At 37.7% G+C, this 25,153-nt stretch overlaps 1 protein-coding gene across 10 annotated transcripts in view; it reads left to right on the top strand.

The window, feature by feature from the left end:
• Positions 1–24,025, top strand: part of FUT8 (fucosyltransferase 8) — a 324,684-nt gene extending 300,659 nt beyond the window's left edge. For all 10 annotated transcript variants that reach the window (XM_067733076.1, XM_067733024.1, XM_067733084.1 and 7 more), the window contains 4 exons: positions 1,031–1,277; positions 5,052–5,228; positions 14,400–14,550; positions 23,033–24,025. In XM_067733076.1, the coding sequence (XP_067589177.1) occupies positions 1,031–1,277; positions 5,052–5,228; positions 14,400–14,550; positions 23,033–23,350 (893 nt within the window). In that variant the 3' untranslated portion in view covers positions 23,351–24,025. The remainder of the gene's footprint in view (positions 1–1,030; positions 1,278–5,051; positions 5,229–14,399; positions 14,551–23,032) is intronic.
• The last annotated feature ends 1,128 nt before the right edge of the window (positions 24,026–25,153 follow it).

The following is a 25,153-nucleotide window of genomic DNA, read 5'->3' as shown; positions in this document are numbered from 1 at the left end:
CCAGGTAAACAATCAACACAGATTCTATTCATCATCATTGAGAATATAATAGGTCTAATTTTGGCCAAGAAAAAAAAAATACTTTAGAACTATCAAATTTTTTTCTTCAAAAGAGAGAGATGCTTGCCTTAAAATTGTGATCTTTAGATATCTCTAGAGTCATTGTGGTCTGTCATGAAAGTATGCAAGAGCCATTTGCTATAATGGCAAGCTGGAAGTTTTGAGAACACTATGTCTAATTCAAAAACAACAATTATAGGTTCCACATATAAGTGATATCATACAATATTTGTCCTTCTCTGAACAGCAGAAGTAACACAACATTGTAAATCAACTGTACTCCAATAAAAATTTTTAAAAAACAAGTATAAAAAACAGAACCTTTGCCTAGGGAGCCATGTCCACTGGCGATATGGTTATTCTCTGATTAGATGCTTTGAGTGCCGGATACCATTCTTTTTTTTTTTTTTATCTTTATTGGATTATAATTGCTTTACAATGTTGTATTAGTTTCTGCTGTACAACAAAGTGAATCAGCTATATGTATACATATATCCCCTCCCTCTTGAGCCTCCCTCCCACCCTCCCCATCCCACCCCTCTATTACTCAGCCATAAAAAGGAACGAAATTGAGTCATTTGTAGTGATGTGGATGGACCTAGAGTCTGTCATACAGAGTGAAGTAAGTCAGAAAGAGAAAAAAGAGTACCATATATTAACGTATATATATGGAATCTAGAAAAATGGATACCATTGTTATCTGGGGTATGAAGTGTTGATATGGCAGCACATTATGATAGAAAAGAAAAGGCCATGAACTTGAGGGGCAGACCAACCTGAATGTGAAATTCAGCTCTGTCACTTTTACTCTGGTATCTAGGGCAAGTTACTTAACTTCCTCTGTAAAATGAAAATTATATTACTTCTTTAGAGTTTCTGTGAAGATAAAAGCACCCAGAGTGAGTTCTTGTCAAATGGTAGTTGTACAAGGAATACAATGTGGTGATGATACGTTTTGATATTCCCTCAGGTGAAGTAAAGGACAAAAATGTTCAGGTGGTTGAGCTCCCCATTGTAGACAGTCTTCATCCTCGTCCTCCATATTTACCCCTGGCTGTACCAGAAGACCTTGCAGATCGACTTGTACGAGTCCATGGTGATCCTGCAGTGTGGTGGGTGTCCCAGTTTGTCAAATACTTGATCCGCCCACAACCTTGGCTGGAAAAAGAAATAGAAGAGGCCACCAAGAAGCTAGGCTTCAAACATCCAGTTATTGGGTAAGAACCTGATTTGTTCCTCCTAAAAGGGATGTGTAGTAGCAGGGATACATACCTTTACAATACAGTGTGAACTTTACAAGATATAGCGTGATTTTCATAGCCCCACCCAAAAACAGAGGTTCCAGAGTTCACCTTAGGCCACAGGGAGATTATTCTTCCTTTGTTCATTTAGAACAGCTGAGTCATCATAATTTAGTCACCCTTAATCATTTGTTCATTTATTCATTCAACAAATATATAAAACCATGTTTCTGAAATTAACAGTCTCTCCTGGGGAAACCAGCAAAATCTTATTTTGTTGGGAGTATTTTAGATGCTATACATGACTCCTGTCTTACTCTAACAGGGTTACGAGATGAAGCTCTCATACTTATAGCTTTTCTATTGCACCTTATTCTTGGATTTCATTAATTGCCACTGGTGATTCTTTTGCATTTTTGATGTTCTGTTTTCTTTTTTGTTTTGAAAGCTACTTTGAGAATAAAGATATCATTAGTAATGTAAGATAATGTTAAAATTATTGTTTAAAGTTATCTCTTGGCCCACTTGGGAGTTATCATGTATGTATGTACAGTCTCATGCTTATGTTAAGGGAGATATATCAGGAAATCCTGGAAGCAAAAAAAAATCCAAAAGAGCATCTTTGCTCACAAGCATGTGCTCCTATACCCATACATAAAAAGTTGTGGAGTAAGGAGTTTTCCTGGGTCCTGATGCCAGATTTCACACCACGGGAAATGTTCTTGGCCTAATGGGAAGAATACTAGACTGAGAGTTAAGTGACCTCAGTAATATTCCTGGATTTTCCCTAATTCTGGGCCAAGTTACTTAATAATAGTATTATTGAGCTTTGATTTTTTTTCCATCTGTAAAATAGGGAAGGCAATACGTGCCCTAAAAATGATGATGTGATAATATAAGGATGAAAAAGGATTTTAGTTCTGTGGGAAAAAATACACTGTAAAATATTATTACCTTTCAGAGAGACTGATGATGCTTAAGTAATTCCTGAAAATAGATTTGTAGGCTAGACTATGGCATTCTGCAGCTTCTATTGTTTGTAATAAAGTCAGCTATTGGTTAATATTAATACATGTGTTGATTCATTCACTTATCTGCAGAATGTTTATTGAATACTTGCTACTGTGGGGGACAGAGGTTAAATTTTTTTTAATGGATCCTTCTAACTCCTCACAGTCCATGGGAAAAGAGACTTACACAACTAACATTATATGAGCAGAATGTGATAAATGCCCTGAGAGAAAGCATAAAAAGTTTTATGAGAGGTCGAGGGAGGGGAAATGCACTTCCATTTCCCAAGAAAGGACCAAGAAAGGCTTCATAGCTGCAGTGTTTGAACAGGATCTTGGAAGATGGAGAAAGATACATTATAGTAGTTACATTACCAAAGTAACTTCAACTGCATTATCCCATTGATTCTGTAACACAATCCTGTGATGTGGACAGAGATAACCATTTTACAGGTGAGGAAACTAAGGAAAGAAAATCTCTTCCCAAAGTTCCAGGGTTTATAAAGGCAAAACCAGGACTTACACCTGCTTAACTTTGTCTGGCCTTCCTGTCGTTTTACGTACCAGAAAACTACCCTTATTAATTTTTCATGGAGTATCCACCACATTGAGAATTGGCCAAATATAGAAACTTGAAGTACCACAGACAGCTAAGTTATTTGCACACTTAAGTAGTGTGCTGTAATGAAAGAGGGGTGCATTAGAGTTCAAGAATCTGGGGGTCCAATCTGGCTTCCACCACTAACAAGTTATGTGACTTTGGACAACTTACTTGGTCATTCTGGGCCTTCATTAATTGTCACTCTTTTTTCATTTATTAAAACAAAACAAAACAAAAGAAAATGCTAGGTTAGATAGTAGTATCTAAGGTTTCTACTTACAATATACTAAACAGTTAGATTTTTGTGTCTGCCTATCATCCATTCATTTGTTGTGTTTGGTGCAATTGGGAATAAATAAAACCAGATTCCTTGCCCTGGAGGAGCTTTGATAGATAGTGAAAATCAGGCAAGTACACAAATAACTTTTACTTTTGTAAAGACTGGGTTAAAATGTATGTGAAAGAAACCAGCCTCCCTTTGCCTTATATTGTCATTTTGTTCCCTGAAATATCTTCAGAGACATCAGTTTCTTTAACTGTCAGATGAAAGAGTTACATTAAACCAAATGACTTCTAATATCCTTCACAGGCCTAACATTCTGATTCTTCATAAAAATTCCATTAAGGTCCTCTCTCAAATTATTGGTCTAGGCCTAATTTCAGGAATACTTGGAAAATTGAGAAAATTGCTTAGTAGTACTCTGCCACTATGTCAAATGCTCCTCTTCCTTTGATTTTTCCTTCTTGTTATAGCTCTCCTTTGTTTTTATCTTTATTTTCATACTCCTACCCCATTTCTTCCCTGTTTCTTAGTCTTCATATGTATAGAAGTTACTGACCCCTGTTCTAAATAGTAGAGCTAAAACAAGAACACAGTAAAATCAGAGTTTCAAATAGTGTTTCTTCTCATGAAACTTTTCATTGAAATTCAGTGGAATTGTTCTTTCTGCCCTATCTCATCTCCATGGAGCACAGTGAACAATTCCAAATTTCCTGAGAGAACCAGTGACTAAGAAGAACGTGGGAAGGAAAAGATGATACGATAGGTGTTCATACGATAGTATTCACATCTGGACTATCAACTGAAATGCAAAGGAAAGAACAGCCACAAAGATGTCAGAGTAACTCCAGTGAAGTTAAACCCTCACTCCAGATACATAATAAAAAGCTGGCCCTAGGCTTGACTTAAGACATGCCCACATATTGTGACCTAAAGGAAACAAATCTACCTTTTTTCTTTTCCAACATATGAATAGTGGTTTAGTAATTTGGGAAGAGGGGAGATGTGGGAAGAGCAAATTTAAGTAGTGTTTTAACTTATGAAAACAAACTCTAACTATTGTTCCTGTTTTCATTAAAATACTGTTGGAAGTCAATGCCTTATTCAGTGCAGGACAATGTAAATCTGTGTCCCCAGTTTTACAGTTTTGGAGCTTTCCTTAAATAGGACAGATGAGATCAGTATCTGCTTGTGTTTGATAGAGTAAAAAGCCGGGAAAGGAAATTCATTATGCCTACAACAAAAAGGCTGGCATGGCTCCATGAACTTAAAATAGTAAGAACTCTTAAAAGGTTTGCCTTGCCTTGACTGTGCTATAGGAAGAATCCATACAGGTCTGAGTTTTCCTTGCACAACTTTAAATTCAACAAGCTGGCATTACAGTGACAGTACAGGATAAAATGAAGAAAAAGAAAACTTGGCATCAAAACATTACAAATGATATATTTAATGTTCCGTAATAACAACTGTGAATCTTGGCATCCTTTATTGTCAACTATATTAAAAATTATATCCAGTTTTTTCTGGAAGGCTGGTTGGTATTTGCTGCCTTATATGCGGTCTAATTCTGGAATCTCCCATTTATTCCTTATTATGCCAATTACTTTCTCTTTATAAGAAAGCATTCTTCAAAGACTTAACTTATTTTTTCTAATTCCCCTTGTATTAATATGCAAATATATGTTTGAATTTTTTTAAATATTGGTTTTATTTTTTCTAATGGTGAAAATGAAAGAAAAATTGGTTTAAAATGTCCATAATGCCACCATGAATAGGGGTATAAAGCTGAGTACCCTAAAAGTACTCAGTGGATCAGAACATTATCAGCAGAATCTGACTTTCTCCCTCTGCCCCCACAGAGTCCATGTCAGACGCACAGACAAAGTGGGAACAGAAGCAGCCTTCCACCCCATTGAGGAATACATGGTACATGTTGAAGAACATTTTCAGCTTCTTGCTCGCAGAATGCAAGTGGATAAAAAAAGAGTATATTTGGCCACAGATGACCCTTCTTTATTAAAGGAGGCAAAAACAAAGTAAGTTAGATGAACTAATGATTCTAGAGTGAACCATCTCTTTTCAGTTGAAAGGAATCCTTAATTCCCATGACTTGTGATTCTTGTTACAATGAATGTTATTACTGATTATTGGGGGTTTTAAATTCAAACAACTGTGTACTTGTGCAACTGTTATTATGATCAAAGCATATGTGAGGTGCCAGCAAGGTGTAGATTTCATTCTGAAACCCCTTCTCTTGACTTGTAGGCAGCAGTCATCTCATTATATACTCACATGACCTTTATGTGCTTGGAAGGGAGAGAGCAAGCTTAATGGTGTCTCTTCTTGTAAGGAAGGGCACTAATTCCATCATGAGGGTCCTACCCTCATGACCTTATTTAACCCTAAGTACCTCCCAAAGGCCCCACCTCAAAATATTATCACATTGGGGGTTAGGGCTTAAACATATGAATTCTGGGGGGACACAAACACTTAGTCCATCATACTAACCAACTCACAAGACTGTTAGCAATAAAACACACCAGGTGCTTGCCCTTTTGCTCTTACTATCTTCACCAACAATCACAGGCGACTGAGACCATGTGTAAGATGTAAGTTTTCATCTTATAAAAATTTCTGGAATTTGGAAATTATATTTTTTAAAAAGGCAAAAAATCAAAAGATGAGTTTTGTAAGTGAAATAATAAGGACTGCCAACTTGTACTGAGCTGTATTGAGCCTGCCTGCCTGTATTTCAGGCACTGTGCTAGGTGGTGGGGATTCCATGATAAGCAAGACACTCTCTGCTCTCAAGGAATTCCCAATCTAGTAGGGGAATGGACAGTTACAATACAGTATGAGTAGTGCTACTATAGAGTAATACTATGTACTCCAGAAATCATCCCTGAATCCTTGACTAAGTGGTTCTCCTCTGTGCATTCCTCTTAGTATTTAGCACTTGCTTACTTCTGTCTCCCTCACTAGGTTATAAGCACTTTAGAAACTATACCTAGTTCTAGTAAGTGCCCAGTAAGTATTGAATTATGTTCATTTCAGTCCTATCTGTTTGAAAACATTTTATTAGCAATTATCATTTGACCTTTTTGACTTTTAATTAATTTATTTCTCAATCCCTCTTTTATGTCACAAATGGGGGTTGGGAAGAAAAACAAATCTGGAATGAATACTATAATGCAGGTATTTATCCATATCACTGGATAATCATTTAAACCCTATTTCTACCTCGTAAGAATCTAAATTAACCTGATATAAATTGCTTTTTCTTTAAGGCTCCCTCTATTGATTATACACACAGACACTCTCTCTCTCTCTCTCACACACACACACACACACACACACACACACACACACGCACGCAGGTGTGCATGCGCACAAACAAACAAAAGACCAAGAAATTCATCAGCAAAACATAAGCCAAGTTATATACTTATAATTCTTGTTTAAGTATAAGAGTTAGGGATTAAATGAACATTTGGACATAAAACAAGAAAAAATTTTCACAGATATTTTTCCAGTTTGATATTACAGACCTATTAGAGAGAAACAAAGTAGAAATAGTTCATCTTAATCCTTCATTTTAAAATATCAGACTGAATTTGTAGCTTAGTTGAAAAAATGTTAAAGTATTACTTTATTTACTCTTTGACTTGTTCTTGAATGCATCATAAGTTTTTCCCTTGACTGGCAAAATAATTCATGCTCATTAGAAAATATGGAGTTGGTAAGTATACAAGCAAGGAAAAAATATTACCCACAGTCTCATTACTCAGTGGCAACAACTATTTAAATATCAACATATTCCCTTCAGTCATTTATGTAGTTATACATTTGTGTAGTTGATCATATTCTATATAATTTGAACTCTTTTGTTACTTAATACAGCACTAGATCCCTTTTCCCAGGTTGCTAAAAAAAGTCATTGTAAATCTCTTTTTTTAGTGACTACATATCCACTGAATGGAAATGCCATTGCTTACTTGACCATTCCCTTAATATTCGACAGGTTATTTCCAATTTCCAGTGCTATGAGGTATGCCTGAAATTATCCATATTATTTCCTTAATCTAGATTTCTGGACTTGGAAGTAGTTACATAAAAGGATATGAATATTTTACAGCTGTGATCCATAGCACAGCATGATATTTTTACACCAAGCAACCCTTATAGTACAGATGGCAGTAGTATCTACTTGGATTGTAAGAACTGTAAAACTTGATTTTTTCTTTTGTGTATGTGTGTGTGGTCAGAAGCTAGTAACTCCTCTCCCCATGGTATTCCAGGCTATAAATGTAGCAATAGCATTTATAAATGTAGCAATAGCATTTTGTTATAAATGTAGCAATAGCATTTTGTGCATATTTTTTTCTTCTTTGGAAATTCTTTGGTTTTCTGAGTCATTTTAAGGATTTTCTCAGGAATTTAAATACCGTTTTTCTCCTTCATTATTTTACTTGAAAGTTTTTTCCACTCTGAATTAATTCTGCTTTTGACCTCTCAAGATTGGTTTTGATACCTAAGCAAATCATAAAACTTCTGTTATTGTTTTAGGAAACCAAAGCATGAATTAATTTTTCAACAAGGTATATAGAATCCAAGGTGATTATAAGACTTTTCTGCTTCAAGAGGGTGAAGAGATGGAGAATTAAACTTAAATGAGGCATAGTATTCGTACAGTTAGAGAAGAAACCATTTTTCTGACTAGCTTATTCTTTGTAAAAGGGGTCAAGATTAGTAGTTAATGCTTTGTTGCTTAGTATTACACCTCAGGTCTCTCTAGATTAAGACTGAGTTCATTCACGAGATTTTAGCACCAGCATCCTAGTGACTGTGACAGCTGCTGATAATGTGGAGATCTCTCTCTTAGGTAGTTCACTGTTAGAGTGTTTAAATCACAGAATCTTTGGCAAAGAAGTAAGAACTATTAAAGTTGTCTATCCAGCATTGTATTCTAAGATAGTGGAGACTGGGTTTAGGAGTGAAACAGGAGAAAAAACAAGCCATTAAAAATCTCTCAGATTAAATATTTACATATTTAGTTTGCTCTTTATCAAAAATGCTGGACAAGCTCTTCCTAAAATTAGGTTCATTTAAATGAATAGAGGTAAGGAAATTTGTTTAAAAGTTGTTGTAAAGCATTTGGTTGCCATGTGAAATGAAGAATCAGCAATAGTGGTAAAGTTCTTCACTATTTTTTTGAACTACATCTAATATGCTAGACAGTTACAGGGCATTAGGAATACACAAAGAAATAAAAGATAATATGTGGCTCCTTATCTCAGGGCGTATCCAACTGGTAGGCGGTATACGGGTAACAAATAATCAGTGTCATTATATAATTGTCCTGAAGGAGTTGTATACTAGGTAGTGAAGTCAAGAAGAGGAGTATCCCCCTGTCTGGAGAAAGACCTCACAAAAGAAAATTTGATGTTAGTTTATACTTTCAAGTTACAACTTTGTGGGTGAGATAAAAAATAAATTTTTGCAAGATGGAAGAAGAAAAAAATATTTTTTTTAATCATTGCCAATCTCTGCAGCCTCACAGTGGAAGACTTCTGCTGGCATACTTGTAGGCGTAAGACAAGAAAGAAGCATGTTTGTGTGGAAAGTTTCATGCTCATTATTGGAAGTACAAAATCTCCTTCCCTCATTACTCACTTTGTTTCTGTTTTTCAACACTCAGTATCCTTCATCAAACTATCTTTTGCATATAGAGATAAGGCCTGAGGAACTTAGGTGACCTTTTGGTTTGGTTCCAGGAAGAGGCCTTTAAGTTAGGAAGGGCATAATGTTCCCATCACTTCTCAGTAAAAGGATCCCTCTTGTGTTTGTTTCACTGAGCACCCAAACCATGCTGACAGAGTTAGTCTTTATTCTAGGATAAAACCTGTACTGGTGTGTTTTAACGATTTCCCCCCTCCTCCACCCTCCAGCCTTTTCATATTTATTTGTTTCTGTTTCTGTCCCATGACTGGATCTGCATCTTCACAGGAATCACATTAAAAGTTTTTTTGGTGGTTTTCTTTTCAGAACAAATGTGACATTTCCTTCATCTCCCTGATTCAAAGTTGAGGAGGGCAAAATGTCAAAAATAATGAGGCCAAATGGATCTGAACACTGAATACCAATCACTGAAACAGTGCTCAGAGACTTTTTCTTCACAGTCATTACTAGAGGCTATGAGAGAAAACGCCTTGGAGGTTGTGGAATGAAGAGAAATCTGAAGCAGCTGTTAGGGAATTAGGAAAACGTCCCAGACATAGGTAGCACTAACTTGTTCATGTATTCATCCACATAGCATTGTGTGGAGTGCTAGATGCTGTGATGCAAAGGAAAATAAGGCATAGTCCTAACCTTTGGGAAATACTGTGTGGGAAAAAGACATGTAAGCTGACTCCTGCTGCCTCAGGGCTTATAAATAGGAACTATTATTCTTTCAACAAATATTTATTGACCTTGTATTATATTCCAGATTCTCTTCTAGGTGCTGAGAATAATAGAGTGAACAAAGCAGATGAAATACCTCTCTTTATAGAGCTTACATTCTAGTTAGGGATGATGGAGGTGGGGAATGAATGCAGACAGTAAATAAACAGTAAATATATATTATGTTCAGTGATAGTAAGAGCCATAGAGAAAAATTAAGCAAGTACAAGGGTTAGGGATTGCCAAACTCCTCACTAATAAGGCAGCATTTGAGCAGAGATCTAAGAGGGAAGTAAGAGATAAAACCAGGTGAATATATGGGGAAAGAATGTTTAACAATCACAGTTAATGATTTATTGAGCATTTACTACATGTCAGATACTCTTCTAAGCACTTTACATTGCTTAATTTATTTAATTCTTAAAAAATTATATAAAGTAGGTACAATAACTATCCCCTTTGCATGTAACTTCTGAAAGTTTACAACTTAACTCTGATCTGTCTCATGCACTGAGAAAATTTATTCACTCTATACTAGAGTATAATTAAACCTCTAATTCAGAGTAGAATCATTTGAACATATAGTAGACTTTTTAAACACATCCTGTTTTAATATTTTTTAACACATATCTTCTCAGGACTACCACAATATTAGTTGGTGGACATCTACAAGGAATTTGCTTTCATAAATTTATTAGAATGGTTTTCTGTCACCATTATTTGTTAAGATGGTGCTTATGGGGGTTAAGGGAGACAAGTCTCAGTTATCACAAATTCTAAACTAAAAATTTAAATGAAGTTTAATCATGATGTTTATATTCTAAAGGAAAAGCTCAATGACCAAATTTGAAAGCAGGTTGGAGCCTCCTAGAGAGGTAGGAGGCAACTGGGACTCCCCCTGGGGACACATATACTGGCAGCAGGCAGTGGGAAGCTCATTCTACCACAGGGACCCTGGTGCTGGCAAACAACATTTTGGAGTCCTCCTTCTAGCCTGTTAGAACCAGGGGCTTACATGCCCACTAGTTGATTAGCACCAGTACTGGGATCCCCAAACCCCACAGCCAGCCATACTGGGACCCAGCACTGCCCACCAGCAACACAAGACCAAACCTAGGACTTGCGGGCCTGCAAACAGGCACACCAGGACCCAGCCCAAGCCACCAGTGGACTGGCACTGGCCCTGGGACTTCCCAGGCCATGTAGCCAGCTGTGTCAGGACCCAGACCCACCTACCAACAGCTAGCAGCCTCCACATGAGGCAGGACCTGGCAGCCAACTGGGATGGGAACTAGCCCTACCTACCAGCATGCCCACAGTAGTTGACCCCACCACAACAGAAGTGCCCACTCAGCCCACATACAAGGCACCCTTAGCTCTGGTGACCAGAGGGGAGTATGTAGCTGGGCCCCATAGGACATCTCTTACATAAGGTCACTTCTCCAAGAACGAGAGACATAACTGACTTGCCTAATACATACAAATAAACACAGAGAATTAGGCAAAATGAGGTGACAAAGGAACGTGTTTCAAATGAAGGAACAAACCCCAGAAGGAGAGCTAAGCAAAGTGATGAGCAGTCTACCCAATAAAGGGTTCAAGGTAATGATCATAAAGATGCTGAATGAACTCGGGAGAAAAATTGATGAACACAGTGGCAGACTTAACAAAGAGAAAGGGTAAAGAAGAACCAAACAGAGCTGAGGAATGCAATAATTAATCATTGAAGTAAAAAATACACTAGAAGGGATCAACAGTAGATTAAATGATGCAGAAGAACAGATCAACAAACTGGAAGACAGAGTAGTGGAAATCACCCAAGCTGAACAAAAAAAAGAGAAGAATTTAAAAAGTGAGGACAGTTTAAGAGACCTCTGGGACAACAAAAGCATACCAACATTTACATTATAGGGATCTCATAGGGAAAAGAGAGACAGAAAGGGGTAGGGAACTTATTTAAAACAAGAATAGCCAAAAATTTCCCTAACCTGGGAAAGGAAACAGACATCCAGGTCCAGGAAGCACAGAAAGTTCCAAACAAGATCAACCCAAAGAGGTCTACACCAAGACACATTGTAATTAAAATGACAAAAAATAAAGATAAAGAGAAAATCTTAAAAGCAGCAAGAGAAAAGCAACTAGTTATGTACAAGGGAACTCCCATAAGACTGTCAGTTGACTTTTCAGCAGAAACTTTGCAGGTCAGAAGAGAGTGGCATGATATATTCAAAGTGATGAAAGGAAAAAACCTACAACCAAGAATACTTTACCCCACAAGGCTACCATTCGAATTTGAAAGAGAGAGAAAGAGTTTTACAGACAAGCAAAAGCTAAAGCTAAACAGGCTTTACAAGAAATGTTACAGGGACTTCCCTAAGCATAAAAGAAAAGACCACAACTAGAGATATGAAAATTATGAAAGGAAAAATCTCATTGGTAAAAGCAAGCATACAGTAAAGGTAGTAGATCAGCCACTTGTAAAGCTAGTAGGAAACTTGAAAGACAAGTAGTAAATTATCTATATCCACAATACATGGTTAAGGAATACACAAAACAAAAAGATGTAAAATATGATATCAAAAAACATTAAATGTGGGCAGGGCAAGGCAGGAATAAACACTGGAGTTGTTAGAATGTGTTCAAACTTAAGATCCACTTGAAATAATTATACACACACACAACCCACCCTTACACCTCTAGGAACTAGAAAAAGAAGAACAAAGCCCAAAATTAGTAGAAGGAAAGAAATGATAAACATCAGAGCAGAAATAAGTGAAATAGACACTTAAAACAATAGAAAAGATCAATGAAACTAAGAGCTGTTTCTTTGAAAAGGTAAACAAATTGATAAACATTTAGCCAGACTCATCAAGAAAAAAGAGAGAGGACCCAAATGAATAAAATCAGAAATGAAAAAAGAGATGTTACAGCCAACACCACAGAAATCAAAGGATCAAAAGGGATTACTGCAAACAACTATATGTGAGTAAATGGACAACCTAGAAGAAATGGATAAATTCCTAGAAAATTTCAGTCTCCCAAGACTAAATTAGGAAGAAATATTAATAAACCAATTACCAGTAATGGAGTTGAATCAAGATTGATCAGAAAACTTCCAACAAAAATCCAGGACCAGATGGCTTCACAGGTGAATTTTATAAAATATTTAAAGAAGAGTTAATGCCTATGCTTCTCAAACTATTCCAAAAAATTGAAGAAGGAACAGTTCTGAACTCATTCTACAACGCCAACATCACCCCAATTCCAAAACCAGACAAAGATGCCACAAAAAGAGAAACTTACAGGCTGATATCATTGATGAGATACAAAAATCCTTAACAAAACATTAGCAAACCGAATCCAGCAGTACATTAAAAGGATCATATACCATGATCAAGTAGATGCAAGGATAGTTCAATATTTGCAAATCAATCAATGTGATACACCACATTAACAAAACAAAGGATAAAAATCATATGATCATCTCAATAGTTGCAGAAAAAGCTTTTGACAAAATTCTATATTCATTTATAATAAAACTCTCAACTAAGTGGGTGTAGAGGAAACATACCTCAACATAACAAAGGCCATAAGATATCACAGACTAACAGCTAACATAATACTCAACCGTGAAAAGCTGAAAGCTTTTCCTCTAAGATCAGGAAGAAGACAAAGATGCCCAGTCTCACCACTTTTATTCAACATGGTATTGAAAGTCCTAGCCACAGCAACCAAAAGTTAAGAGACTAAATCCTAAGAGTTTTCATCACAAGGAAAATTTTTTTTCCTGTTTTAAAAATTTTGTCTGTAATGAGATGATGGAAGTTCACTAAACTTATTGTGGTAACCATTTCATGATGTGTGTAAGTCAGATCATTGTGCCTTAAACTTATACAGTGCTGTATGTCAATTATATCTCAATTGGGACTTCTCTGGTGGTCCAGTGGTAAAGAATCCGCCTTACAATGCAGGGGACGCAGGTTTAATCCCTGGTCAGGGAACTGGGATCCCACGTGACGCGGGGCAACTAGGCCTGCACGCCGTAACTACTGAGCTTGTGTGCCTCAGCTAGAGAGCCCACGTGCTGCAAACTGCAGAGCCCATGTGCTCTGGAACCCGCACATCACAACTACAGAGCCCACACGCTCTGGAGACTGTAGGCCACAACTAGAGAGAAGTCTGCGCACCACAACGAAAGATCCCATATGCCTCAGCGAAGATCCCGCATGCCATGACTAAGACCTGATGCAACCAAAAACAAATAAAATAATAGATCTTTTAAAAACTTATACCTCAATAAAACTGGAAGAAGCAAAAACAATATATAAGTTATATTTTTATAAAGATATATGCTTAAGGATAAAAGTGGGAAAGGAATGCATAAAATGAAAATGTGTCTGTGTGAAAAAAATATGAAAGCAGGTTGAAAAACCTCTTCAAGGTCACTTATTACGATGAAAATAAAGAGCTTTCTGTTTTCCATTCTTTCATGAATTGAAAGGGACATTCTGGTGCTTATGTGTATTTTATGTCATGCCAATAACTTTTAACATACAGGACACCCCAGAATGGTTTCTGCCCCATCAATGGATTCAAAGATGCTTTGTCAGCTACTCTATTGAATGCCAGAGTTAAAGCTTTCCTTACTGTCAGAAAGAGGGGGACTCTTGGTTAAAGGAGCTGGCTACCTCCTGCTGATAGGATACTATTTCCTGACAGAATTCTATGATTTCAGTGAGTTTGTATAAATTTATTTCTTTTTTCAGGTACCCCAGTTATGAATTTATTAGTGATAACTCTATCTCTTGGTCAGCCGGACTACATAATCGATACACAGAAAATTCACTTCGAGGTGTGATCCTGGATATACACTTTCTCTCCCAGGCAGACTTCCTAGTGTGTACTTTTTCATCCCAGGTAAGCATTTTTAAGTGATCAATACTCTTTGGTTATATTGGGTCAGGAAGTTCTTGGATTTTTAAAAAAATGTTAGTTTTCATGACTCAGGTACAATGTTTTTAATATTGGGGAATGATCCCTTTTGTGAAAGAATGAGAAGATTCCAGAAAACATAGCTATTTGAGTGCACTGAATATTGAATTGTTTGCAAGCAATTGTTGAATACATCTCTACTGAAGCCAGCTACTGGGGTTGTTTAAAGTACTTGGCTTATTCACAGCATTTAACAGAAACAGCAAGTAATTAAGTTTACTTAATACTTGCTGATTTTGCATACAATCAGTACGTAACCAGAGCCCGTCCATTTCTACACCTCAGTGCACTGATACTGAGAGGCTTAAATGCTCAGCATTTTGCCTCACTTGATTGCTTGATAGAAAATAAGAAAGAGTAAATGTAATTCCTCTTTCAGGTCCTTTTAACATTTCTACCAAGCAAGAAACTGTACATTATATTTAAGCAATACCATATTATCATCATTCTTTGAGTTTATTGTTATAGATATTTAATATGTTGTTGGTTTGGTGTGTGTGTTTTTATGAGTGCTCCAATCAGCCTTATATGCCCAGTGGAATATCAGCATAGAAAGATTTATTGTGGATTTTGTTCAACTGTCTCATTTATGTGCATATTATTGGTTAGTTTGTTCAACACGCTGTTAAATGATTGTCTGTGCTCAGACCTATACTAGGTGTAGAGGGAATTTCAAAGGAGATCGAAGATACAGCTCTTACCCTGGTCCAGAATCTAGTGAGCAAAATATCCACATGAAATAACCAGAGAATAATTACAAAGAAATATAAGCCATGTAAAATAAGTATACGTCTGAAAGCTTAGAAGAAGCAGAGAAAAGAAAGTGTGAAAAGGAAAGACACGTCATTTACATGGGAATATACTGCAGAGAGTATTAAGAAATGGACAGTTTTTTATTACGTGACAGTGCACACTGTCACAGTGGTATGGTGATATGATTGTTGGAAAGATACTTATCCCAGCAAAGCCTGTATGAGTTCCTTCAATGTGGCATAAGAATACAACTTAAGACGCAAAGACAGCTGCACAGAACAGGAGTCACATGGCAGCAGTCCTCATCAGAGGGAAAACATGAAGGCATCCATAGCTGATATTCTCCCTAATTGGGGTGAGGATCCTATCTTTGAGAAGGGGGTGGGATGGGGGGGAGGAGTTGTAACTACCTAGTCCCTCTCAACTGCTTTTGAGAATCTGGCTATGGGCCTACGTGATCAACAGGTGCAAATAACACATTTTCGAATGCTTCTTGTTAGAATGATTGAATCAAGAGTCACTTTCCCAGATGTACCACCTCCTCTGTAGGTCTAGATTTTAGGCCTTCCTTTAGTCCAGGGTTTCTCAACCTGGCACCGTTGGCATTTGGGGCTGGATAAGTTGCTGTGAGGTGCTGTCTTGTGCATTATAGGATGCTTAGCAGCGTCTGTGGCCAGTAGACCCTCACCTCAAGTTGCGACAGCCAACAATGTCTCCAGACATTGCCACGTGTCCCGGGTGGGGGGAGTGGGAGGGCAAAATCACCCTTGTGGGAACCACTGCTCTAGTTATAAAGCTCTAAAAGTAAATAAATATATACATGTCTAAACATTACCAGCCTTACATGGAGGTAGACACTGAGACTTACAAGGACGTGCTCTATGTTTTGCTTTCCTTTGTCCAGCTCTCCTTAATAATGCCATTAGACTCATTCTGGAAAGAAAGTCTTTTGTTTATTTCCCTTTTCAAGGATGTGCTGTAGAATTTTTGATCCTCATAGCCTCATAAGTCTAGTTTTGACCCAGAAGTCAGGACCTCTGTCACTTCATGATACTGGAAATCTGTCCAGGTTTGAAGAGCATATTGTTCACACTACTTTGTTCTATTTTATGCATAATATCAACCTCTGTGTCTTCTTCAGACCTCAGATCCAGAGAAACAGTTTATATGAAGAAAGCGTAGTAATGAGAGGTCTGGTTGTATCCAAAGGAATAAGATTTGTGATTATATATTGTTCCTAAAAACTCTTGGCAAGTCAAGGTTCATCCAAAGTAACTCTGATCATTTAAACCAATATTTTGTGTCCCAAGATAGACTTGAATACCTCAAAACATGTTAGGGCTCAGAATAAAAGTTTAACAGTAAAAAATACCTTACATTTATATAGTGAGTAGCAGTTTGCTAAATGTGATCACCTCCTTTCTTGGTGACTAACAGCTGTAGCATTTGAGACTGTGGAATAATTCCACATTCAGTGATTAATCTTTGGGCTTCCTTGCACCCCGGTTTTTTTTGGTTTTTTGGTTTCTTGGCTGCGTTGGGTCTTCATTGCTGCGTGCCGGCTTTCTCTAGTTGCGACGAGCAGGGTCTACTCTTTGTTGCAGTGCACGGGCTTCTCATTGCAGTGACTTCTCTAGTTGCAGAGCATGGGCTCTAGGCATGCAGGCTTCAGTAGCTGTGGCACGTGGGCTCAGTAGTTGTGGTGCATGGGCTTAGTTGCTCCACGGCATATAAGATCTTCCCGGACCAGGGCTCGAACCCATGTCCCCTGCATTGGCAGGCGGATTCTTAACCACTGCACCACCAGGGAAGTCCTGCACCCTAGTATTTTTTGAAAATATTTTTAGTAAAAAGGCATTTGGTACAGTTTAATATTTTTGTGGTGTGAACGAGTTGGTTGGTGGCTTGTAGCATAAACCAAACCAAAATTGCCATAAACCAAAATCGGAATCGTTTGAAGAATGCCCCCAAAATGTCTCATCAGCAGTAGCAGTGGAGTTTGAGAAAACGTCATTGATGACATCAAAGTATCAAGCCATTGACTTCATGAGACAGAGAACAAGAATGAGGCATTGTGGGCTCTGGAGTCAGACTACCTGGGTTTAAATCCAACTTTGACCACTTAGTGACTCTGTGGCGTTTGAACAAATTACTTAGCCTATCACTGACTTTTCCCCCCTCCCTGTAAAAATGGTAAATACAATAATACCTACTGCATAAAGTTTTTGTGAGGACTAAAGAGTTATTATATGTAAAGCACTGAGAATAGTACTCAGCAATATGTTAAATGCAATGTTAGCCGCTATTATTATTTATAAAGGAATAGGTATAGGTATATCTTTGCCTGTTAGACTCTACAGCTTTTTTTCACATGCTCCCATTTCAGACTATATGATCTCACGTTTTAGAAGGAACATGAAATATGCTGTTCAAGGACTCCATTACCTCTGCTTATGGTCACGGGTGATGCTTAGGTTCCACATAGTCATTGTGTGCATTGGATGTGTGTAACAATTCTTCATAAAGAATAATAACCAGTAACATTCGGCATATTAATTCCTGTGCCGAGGTACCACCTTAACTCTATTTTATTAAGCTTATTGAAAGAGAGCGTCACCATATAATATGAATTTTCAGAAACAAAAGCTCTTCATTCCCAAAGGGTGAGTGATAAGTAATAGTATTTGCTTTAGCAAATGCAGGTAAACTGGTGTATGTTTTGACTTTAGGGAAATTAATCTGCAGACTTTCCTGCAGAAAACAGAAGACTAAAGCCTTACATCCAGAAGGGTGATAAGAGAATAAAACAATGAGAACCAAATCTCAGCCCAGAATAAAACATGGACAACCAACTTTCAAACTTTGCTTGATGATAATCTCATTTCAAGAGATGGTTAGAAGGGATAAAAGTTTAGTATCTTCTTCATAATGTTTTGACAATCCTGAAGTTTCAGTCAAGTAAACCTTCTGTCTCCTGTATACTACCCTTTGAGGACTTCTATGCTATATGACAATAGAGTTTATCTGTTGACCATGTGCTATTGTAGACAATACTGGAAGAATGAAACGTATTGTTAGAAGGAAATAGCAAGGCCGGATTGATGTTTGAGAAACTGTAGGCACAAATGTCATGGCACCTTAATCAGGATTCTTTATAAGGTTTTGGACCCATTCTTCTCAGTCTTAGGGCTTCTAATCATTCTTGGTTTTATATCCACAAGTGAGGTCTGGGAATTCTCTCCCCTTAAGTGAAAAGTTTTTAAAAGCCAAGAATATGACTCTACTCTCTAATTTTGTTACTATTGTTGCACTCAGTTTTCTGAATTCCTTCATCAGAGCTCCTTCTCATAGCCAAGTTTGTCCTAAAAGCCTCATAAATTGAAGAAAACAATCTTCAGGATTTAGTCTGAAAATTAGAGGCAATATTAACACTTTTCAACAGCATCAAGTAAGTTTTGAAAGCTATGCAGTGCATCGCATTCCAAACTATTCTACCAAATACTCTAATCTTGTTCTGTGTTACTGGAAGTTGCCTGTGCCCTAAGCATCTCCTATGTCATTTAAGTTACTTTCATATTTAATGAAACCATCTAAAATCTGAAGCAAAGGAATTGGAGTTCCAGTTCCAGCAGTTGACAGCTCACTCAGTTGTAGATGGGCAAAATATCAGAAAGGTTTTCTTTTTTAAAATACTGTTTATCAAGTTTTAGAATCAGGTTTTATAACTCTGGAATCTGATTTACAAAAATGGTTTGTAGATGTCCATTTTAAAGACTATGGGTAATCAACATTTTTTAAGGAACAGTCAACATTGTTCATTAGTTTCTCAATCATTAAAATCACCATAGGACAAAATTACTTTTTTTCCCCCCTGAGACACTTCTCTTTGTGGCACTTAATATGACATTCTCCTGGCATTCTCTGTTGTTTCATTACAAATCCACACACAACACAACTGGCCTCGTCACGTTTTGAATCAGATTTTGGAAAGCCCAGAGGGAGAAACCAGATACTACATTCATTTTATTCTAGACAGATGGCTCTCGATAGGAATTTCCACTGAGGTATGGTTCATGAAACGACAGTAGATACTGTTCTCTCATTGAATAGCAAAACAAAGCAGTTTACAGTAAAAGTTCACAGATATCCCAGCCTCACGCAGTGAGACAAGAGCCCACTTCCAACTTCTCACACTAGGAGATCCTTCTGGCCCTGTCAATTTTGACAAAAGCCAAGATCCCATCTGCTCTGAGAAAGCTTTGGAGGCTCATGCAAAGCTCAGCTGGTTGTTACTCAGGGATAAAATTCAAACTAATGGACCTTCCTCCACTTTTTAATTATTTTTTTGTAAATACAGTCATATCTGTGTTTTATCCTTTGGAAGGATTTTTGCTTTTACTCATTACTGTGTGCTTAGTAGTGTTCTAAAAATGATATAGTGCCACATCAACAGCAAATGAAATAAAACATATGTGTGGCCAAGCACTGCTTTGCAAACCGTAGACTACCCCTCTCAATCATGCTACCTGTCAAGTATCAAACCTGAGTATTGACATCAACTGAAAGACCTCATTTACCTGTCACGTGATTTGGATTTGTTAAGCCCAGAGAGGAAGCCTAGGGTGATTAAATGCAAACGTTGACACCATAGTAATCTTTCTTGCCCTTTGCAGTAAATTGCCCCATGGTTAATATAGAGAAAAATTTTTAATTACTCAGAATGTCATATATGGATCTTAAGGATTAAATATCACCAGTTGGACTGGTATTATGCATGGAGCAGTATTCATTCAGAAGGTACTTACTGAGTGGCTACTCTGTGGCAGGCACTGTACTAGGTACTTATCCTCAGAACCTAAGGCAGTTCAGTGTATGGTTTAGAGACAGAGAGTTCTAATTACATTTCTGTCATTTACTAGCTCCTTTTTTCATTTTTTTTATTTTTTGGAAATTAATCTTTCTTTGGCATAGTTTCTTCAGCTGTAGAATATAAATAATAACAGTAACCAACTCATAGGGTTGTTGTGAGAGTTAAATGAGTTGAGAGGAAGCATGTATGCAAGCGCAGCTATTAGAACAGTGCTCAGTAAGCTCAGCTGCTCTCATTATTGCCATTATTATGAGAAGGAGAAAGAGTCTTATATTGGTCCACTCTGTGTCTGCAAGTTCTACCATTCGTAATTTCTTTGGCTTAAGAAAGTACACGTGGGGCTTCCCTGGTGACGCAGTCGTTGAAAGTCCGCCTGCCGATGCAGGGGACACGGGTTCGTGCCCCGGTCCGGGAAGATCCCACATGTCGGAGCGGAGCGGCTGGGCCCGTGAGCCATGGCCGCTGAGCCTGCGCGTCCGGAGCCTGTGCTCCGCAACGGGAGAGGCCACGACAGTGAGAGGCCCGCATACCGCAAAAAAAAAAAAAAAGAAAGAAAGAACATGTGTTATCCAGCAGCCTAATACATCAACAGCTATTGATACCAAAACATAAACTGATTATTAGGGTTACCGCAAAAGAAAGCACATCCCTAAGGGTATGGGACTGAGGGCAGTGTTGTTTTTATGAGAGTGAGAAGTTTATTAATGAAAGGAGGAAACACATAAGGGTTCATTACCACGGTGGGCATTGTGGTCATCCGAAAGACAATACAAGGTCTTGCATCCCTGGCTAGGGATAATTGACAAGTGGGTGGAGGGGCCCTGAATATGACTCTCAGGTTTTCCCAAGGCCAGCCTTGGCCTTAAGTGATATCTTTCTGCTATTAAAATGTGAACATGGAGAATAGGATCTGCAAGAAAAAATATGCTTAGCAGTTAACAAGCATACACAGACTGCCTGGGTTCAAAACCTGAATATGCCACTTAATAGTAGTGTAACCTTGAGCATATTCCTTAACTGACCTTTGACATCCATAAAACGAGCATGATAAAATTTTATGGGGCTGCTGACAATTAAATTAGACCTAGAAACAATGTCTGACAGAAAAAACTCAGTAAATATGCCTCTATCATTGTTATTGTACTTTGCTATTATTGGAGCTGCTTTGTTTTAATTATTTAGTTTCTTTCCAAAGGCTTAACTTGATTTTGCTTGTGCTGTGTGGGCCTTTGGCTGAATTTGAAGTTCAAGTTCCAAATCTTTTTTAGCCTCATTTTGTTACAGTTTCAGTATTCAACCAGTGATCTCAATCGTACCAATATAAAATTAGTTTGTTGATGAAGTAGCAAATTTGAAAGCAAAGTTATTTTCTTGGTTCCATGTCTAGTTGAAATTCTAGCACTAGAATTTGGGCAGATCTCCTTGTATTTTAGTCCCTATCTGCAAAATTAAAAATACTATCTAAACTTAGTTTCATTTACAAATTACATATAGCATGTGAAAACCTCCCCTCGGGTTCCTAAAATTCAGACTTTTTAAGGAGTTAAGTTGATGATTAACCTAATCAGATTCCATTTGCTCATAACATTTAAGAATTCAGTTTTTGATATCATGAATGCCAAAGTTTTAAAGAACTGCTGGGTAATCCTAAATTGCTCCACTGAGCAGATTAACAATTACTATTAGTATCATTTTAAATATGTGCAAAAGTATTGGTGTAGGGACAATAAATCTTCATTAACGGAGGTAACTACAACTGGAGATGTAGGAAAATTGACCTGAGTTGAGTCCTGTGTTCACAGTGTATAATGGAAGAATTTTCTAAGCAAAATGATAGTATTCTCTCTTTGGTCTTCACCTATTGTTAGAAAAGTTTCTGAAACCCATTTACTCTATAATGAATATATTTGTCAATTGCTTAAAATGTTATACCTCCATTAAGATAGTTATAGTTTATCACCAAGTATGAAGCTCAAGGAACGAAGCTCAGATTGTGAAATTCCAGCTGCCATCCAGTGGGAATGGTAGGTATTTTTTGGACAGAGGAATCTTTTAAGTAGACTTAAGTGCATCAGGTAGATGCCTCGTCCCCAAAGCCTAGTTCATCTGATTTCAGTCTAGATGCTACTGTCTACACATCACACACATCACACTTTAGAACGGAAGTGGCAGATATATTTTAGCTCATTTGGCAATAGTTGATTGTCAGTAATTACATGAATTTCGGTTGAGAAGAGTTCTGAGACCCAGTCCAAATTAGCAGAAAAGAGTATGTGATTGATTAACACTGAATGAAGGAAAGGGAGCAGCAGCATTTGTGTAAAGTATTTATAATCCTGATTCTAATCCTGAACCTTGAATTCACCAAGGGCATAGACTGTGTCTTACTCATTTTTGTACCACTAGTGCCCAACATGGAACACTCTGTGGCTTTTAATAAATTTTTATTAAAATTAAAATTTTATATTTTAATAAATATAAAGTTATGAATTCATATTCATAAAATACTTTGCACTGTATATACACATACTTTTTTTCTCTGAGAGATCTTAATTGTAATTATCTTTTATGTTAAAAAAAAAAGATACAAGCACAGAAATGAAGAATGACTTGTACCATCATCTGAGAGCAAATGGACTGAAAACCTGTGACTAGAATCCACTGCTTCTCATTCTCTCAGTCCTGGTCCTAGTCTAGTCCTAGTCTCTTTGGCCAAGAGCTTTCGGATTGCTATGAAGGAGATCTTACACGTACTAACCAATTTTTTTTTCATACTTTCCCAAGGTCTGTCGAGTTGCTTATGAAATCATGCAGACACTGCATCCCGATGCCTCTGCAAACTTCCATTCTTTGGATGACATCTACTATTTTGGAGGTCAAAATGCCCACAACCAGATTGCCATTTATCCTCACCAGCCTCGAACTGCAGATGAAATCCCCATGGAACCTGGAGATATCATTGGTGTGGCTGGAAATCATTGGGATGGCTATTCTAAAGGTGTCAACAGAAAACTGGGAAGGACGGGCCTCTATCCCTCCTACAAAGTTCGAGAGAAGATAGAAACAGTCAAGTACCCCACATATCCTGAGGCTGAGAAATAAAGATGGATGGGAAAGACAACCAAACTCAGTTCAAACCGTTTGAGCCAAACAGTAGATGAAGAAGGCCCCAACCTAACAACTCATGGTTAAATGAGTCAACACCCCCAGCGCCAGGAGCAGCTGGGATCTGACAGATGCTTCACTGGTGGAATTCCTCTTTAACAAGGGCTACCGTGCCCTCAAAACCATGCACAGTCCGATAATGTACTCACGTATAACATACAAACAGGTTGTTTTCTACTTTGCCCGTTCTTTCAAGATTATGTCCCCATGAAACAAACACTGCCACATTGTGTAATTTAAGTGACACAGACATTTTGTGTGAGACTTCAAACATGGTGCCTATATCTGAGAGACCTATGTGACCTAACGAGATGACTCAAATAGCTCCCTCCTGTGGGGAGCTTGATTCTTAGCCAGTGGTGGTATTGTAACCACTGAATTCACTCCAATCAACAGATTCAAAATGAGAATGGATGTTTTTGTCTGGAATTTTTTTTTGAGTAATTGTACCAGTTCATCCACCTCATCATTAATAAGTGAAGGATACAACAGAAAATAAAATATTCATACTCCATTAGGAACTTTTGTAAAACAATACCATGAACAGATTCTTTAGTACTCAATGTTTCCGGACATTCTCTTTGATAACAAAAAATAAATTTTAAAAAGGAATTTTGTAAAGTTTCTAGAATTTTATATCATTAGATGATGATGTGGCCAGCTTTATAGTGGAAAATGTTGATAAAAAGAGTTTTATAGTTCTGCTTTACTTTTTTTTTTTTTTTTTCTGTTTCAGATTGAGTGGCTTAGCTCAGAGAGTCCTTGGTCCATTTTAACACTGAAAACTGAGTTTAGTTGGTGCATATTACAGAGTTGCTCAGAACCATCTTAGGGAAATTTTATTTTATTATTTTGGACATTGTTTATTTGATTTAATTGAATCAAATAATCATACTCCTCAGTGCCAGAGGAACTATCCCCTCCACTCCCAAGCTAACAATTTCAGGCTTGTTCTTTCTTATTGTGGCTATTGTCACTTTTTGTGAGTTGAGACCTGTTGTTTTATCCAGAAAATGATTTGTGCCCTTTCCTATCATGTCCTGCTTTTGAGAGTACCAGGAATCTGTGGGGTTGGGAAGCTGACTCTGTTTCCTTTTTTTTTTTTTTTTTTTTTTTACTTTATTTATTTATTTACTTTTGGCAGCATTGGGTCTTCATTGCTGTGCGCAGGCTGTCTCTATTTGCGGCAAGCGGGGGCTACTCTTTGTTGCGGTACACAGGCTTCTCATTGCGGTGGCTTCTCTTGTTGCAGAGCACAGGCTCCAGGTGCGCGGGCTTCAGTAGTTGTGGCGCACAGGCTCAGTAGTTGTGGCTCGAGGGCTCTAGAGCGCAGGCTCAGTGGTTGTGGTGCACGGGCTTAGTTGCTCCCTGGCATGTGGGATCTTCCCAGACCAGGGCTCGAACCCATGTCCCTTGCACTGGCAGGTGGATTCTTAACCACTGCGCCACGAGGGAGGTCCCTGGCTCTTCTGAAGTATGCATCTCATACTACATAGAGTTTGGTGAACAAAGGAGAGAGGAACCAGTATGAGACCCAAAATGGACTTGGGAATAACTCTTCCAAATACTTCCTTTTAGTAATTCCACATCAGAATCACTTTGGACGACAAGACTTTGATGCTCTCTCTGCTTTCTCTCTAAACATCACTTTTCTCCTTATAAGAACACTTCCTCTTTTCTGTAGCCTGCCTCTTTTAGATGCCTGGTAGGAGTATTTCATAGCATTGTTTTACCTTCTGA

The sequence above is a fragment of the Pseudorca crassidens genome, chromosome 1 (genome assembly GCF_039906515.1).
Source record: "Pseudorca crassidens isolate mPseCra1 chromosome 1, mPseCra1.hap1, whole genome shotgun sequence".
In the NCBI taxonomy this organism is placed as follows: Eukaryota; Metazoa; Chordata; class Mammalia; order Artiodactyla; family Delphinidae; genus Pseudorca; species Pseudorca crassidens.
The sequence above is the reverse complement of the archived record's forward strand: the minus strand, read 5'-3'. Positions and strand labels throughout refer to the sequence as shown.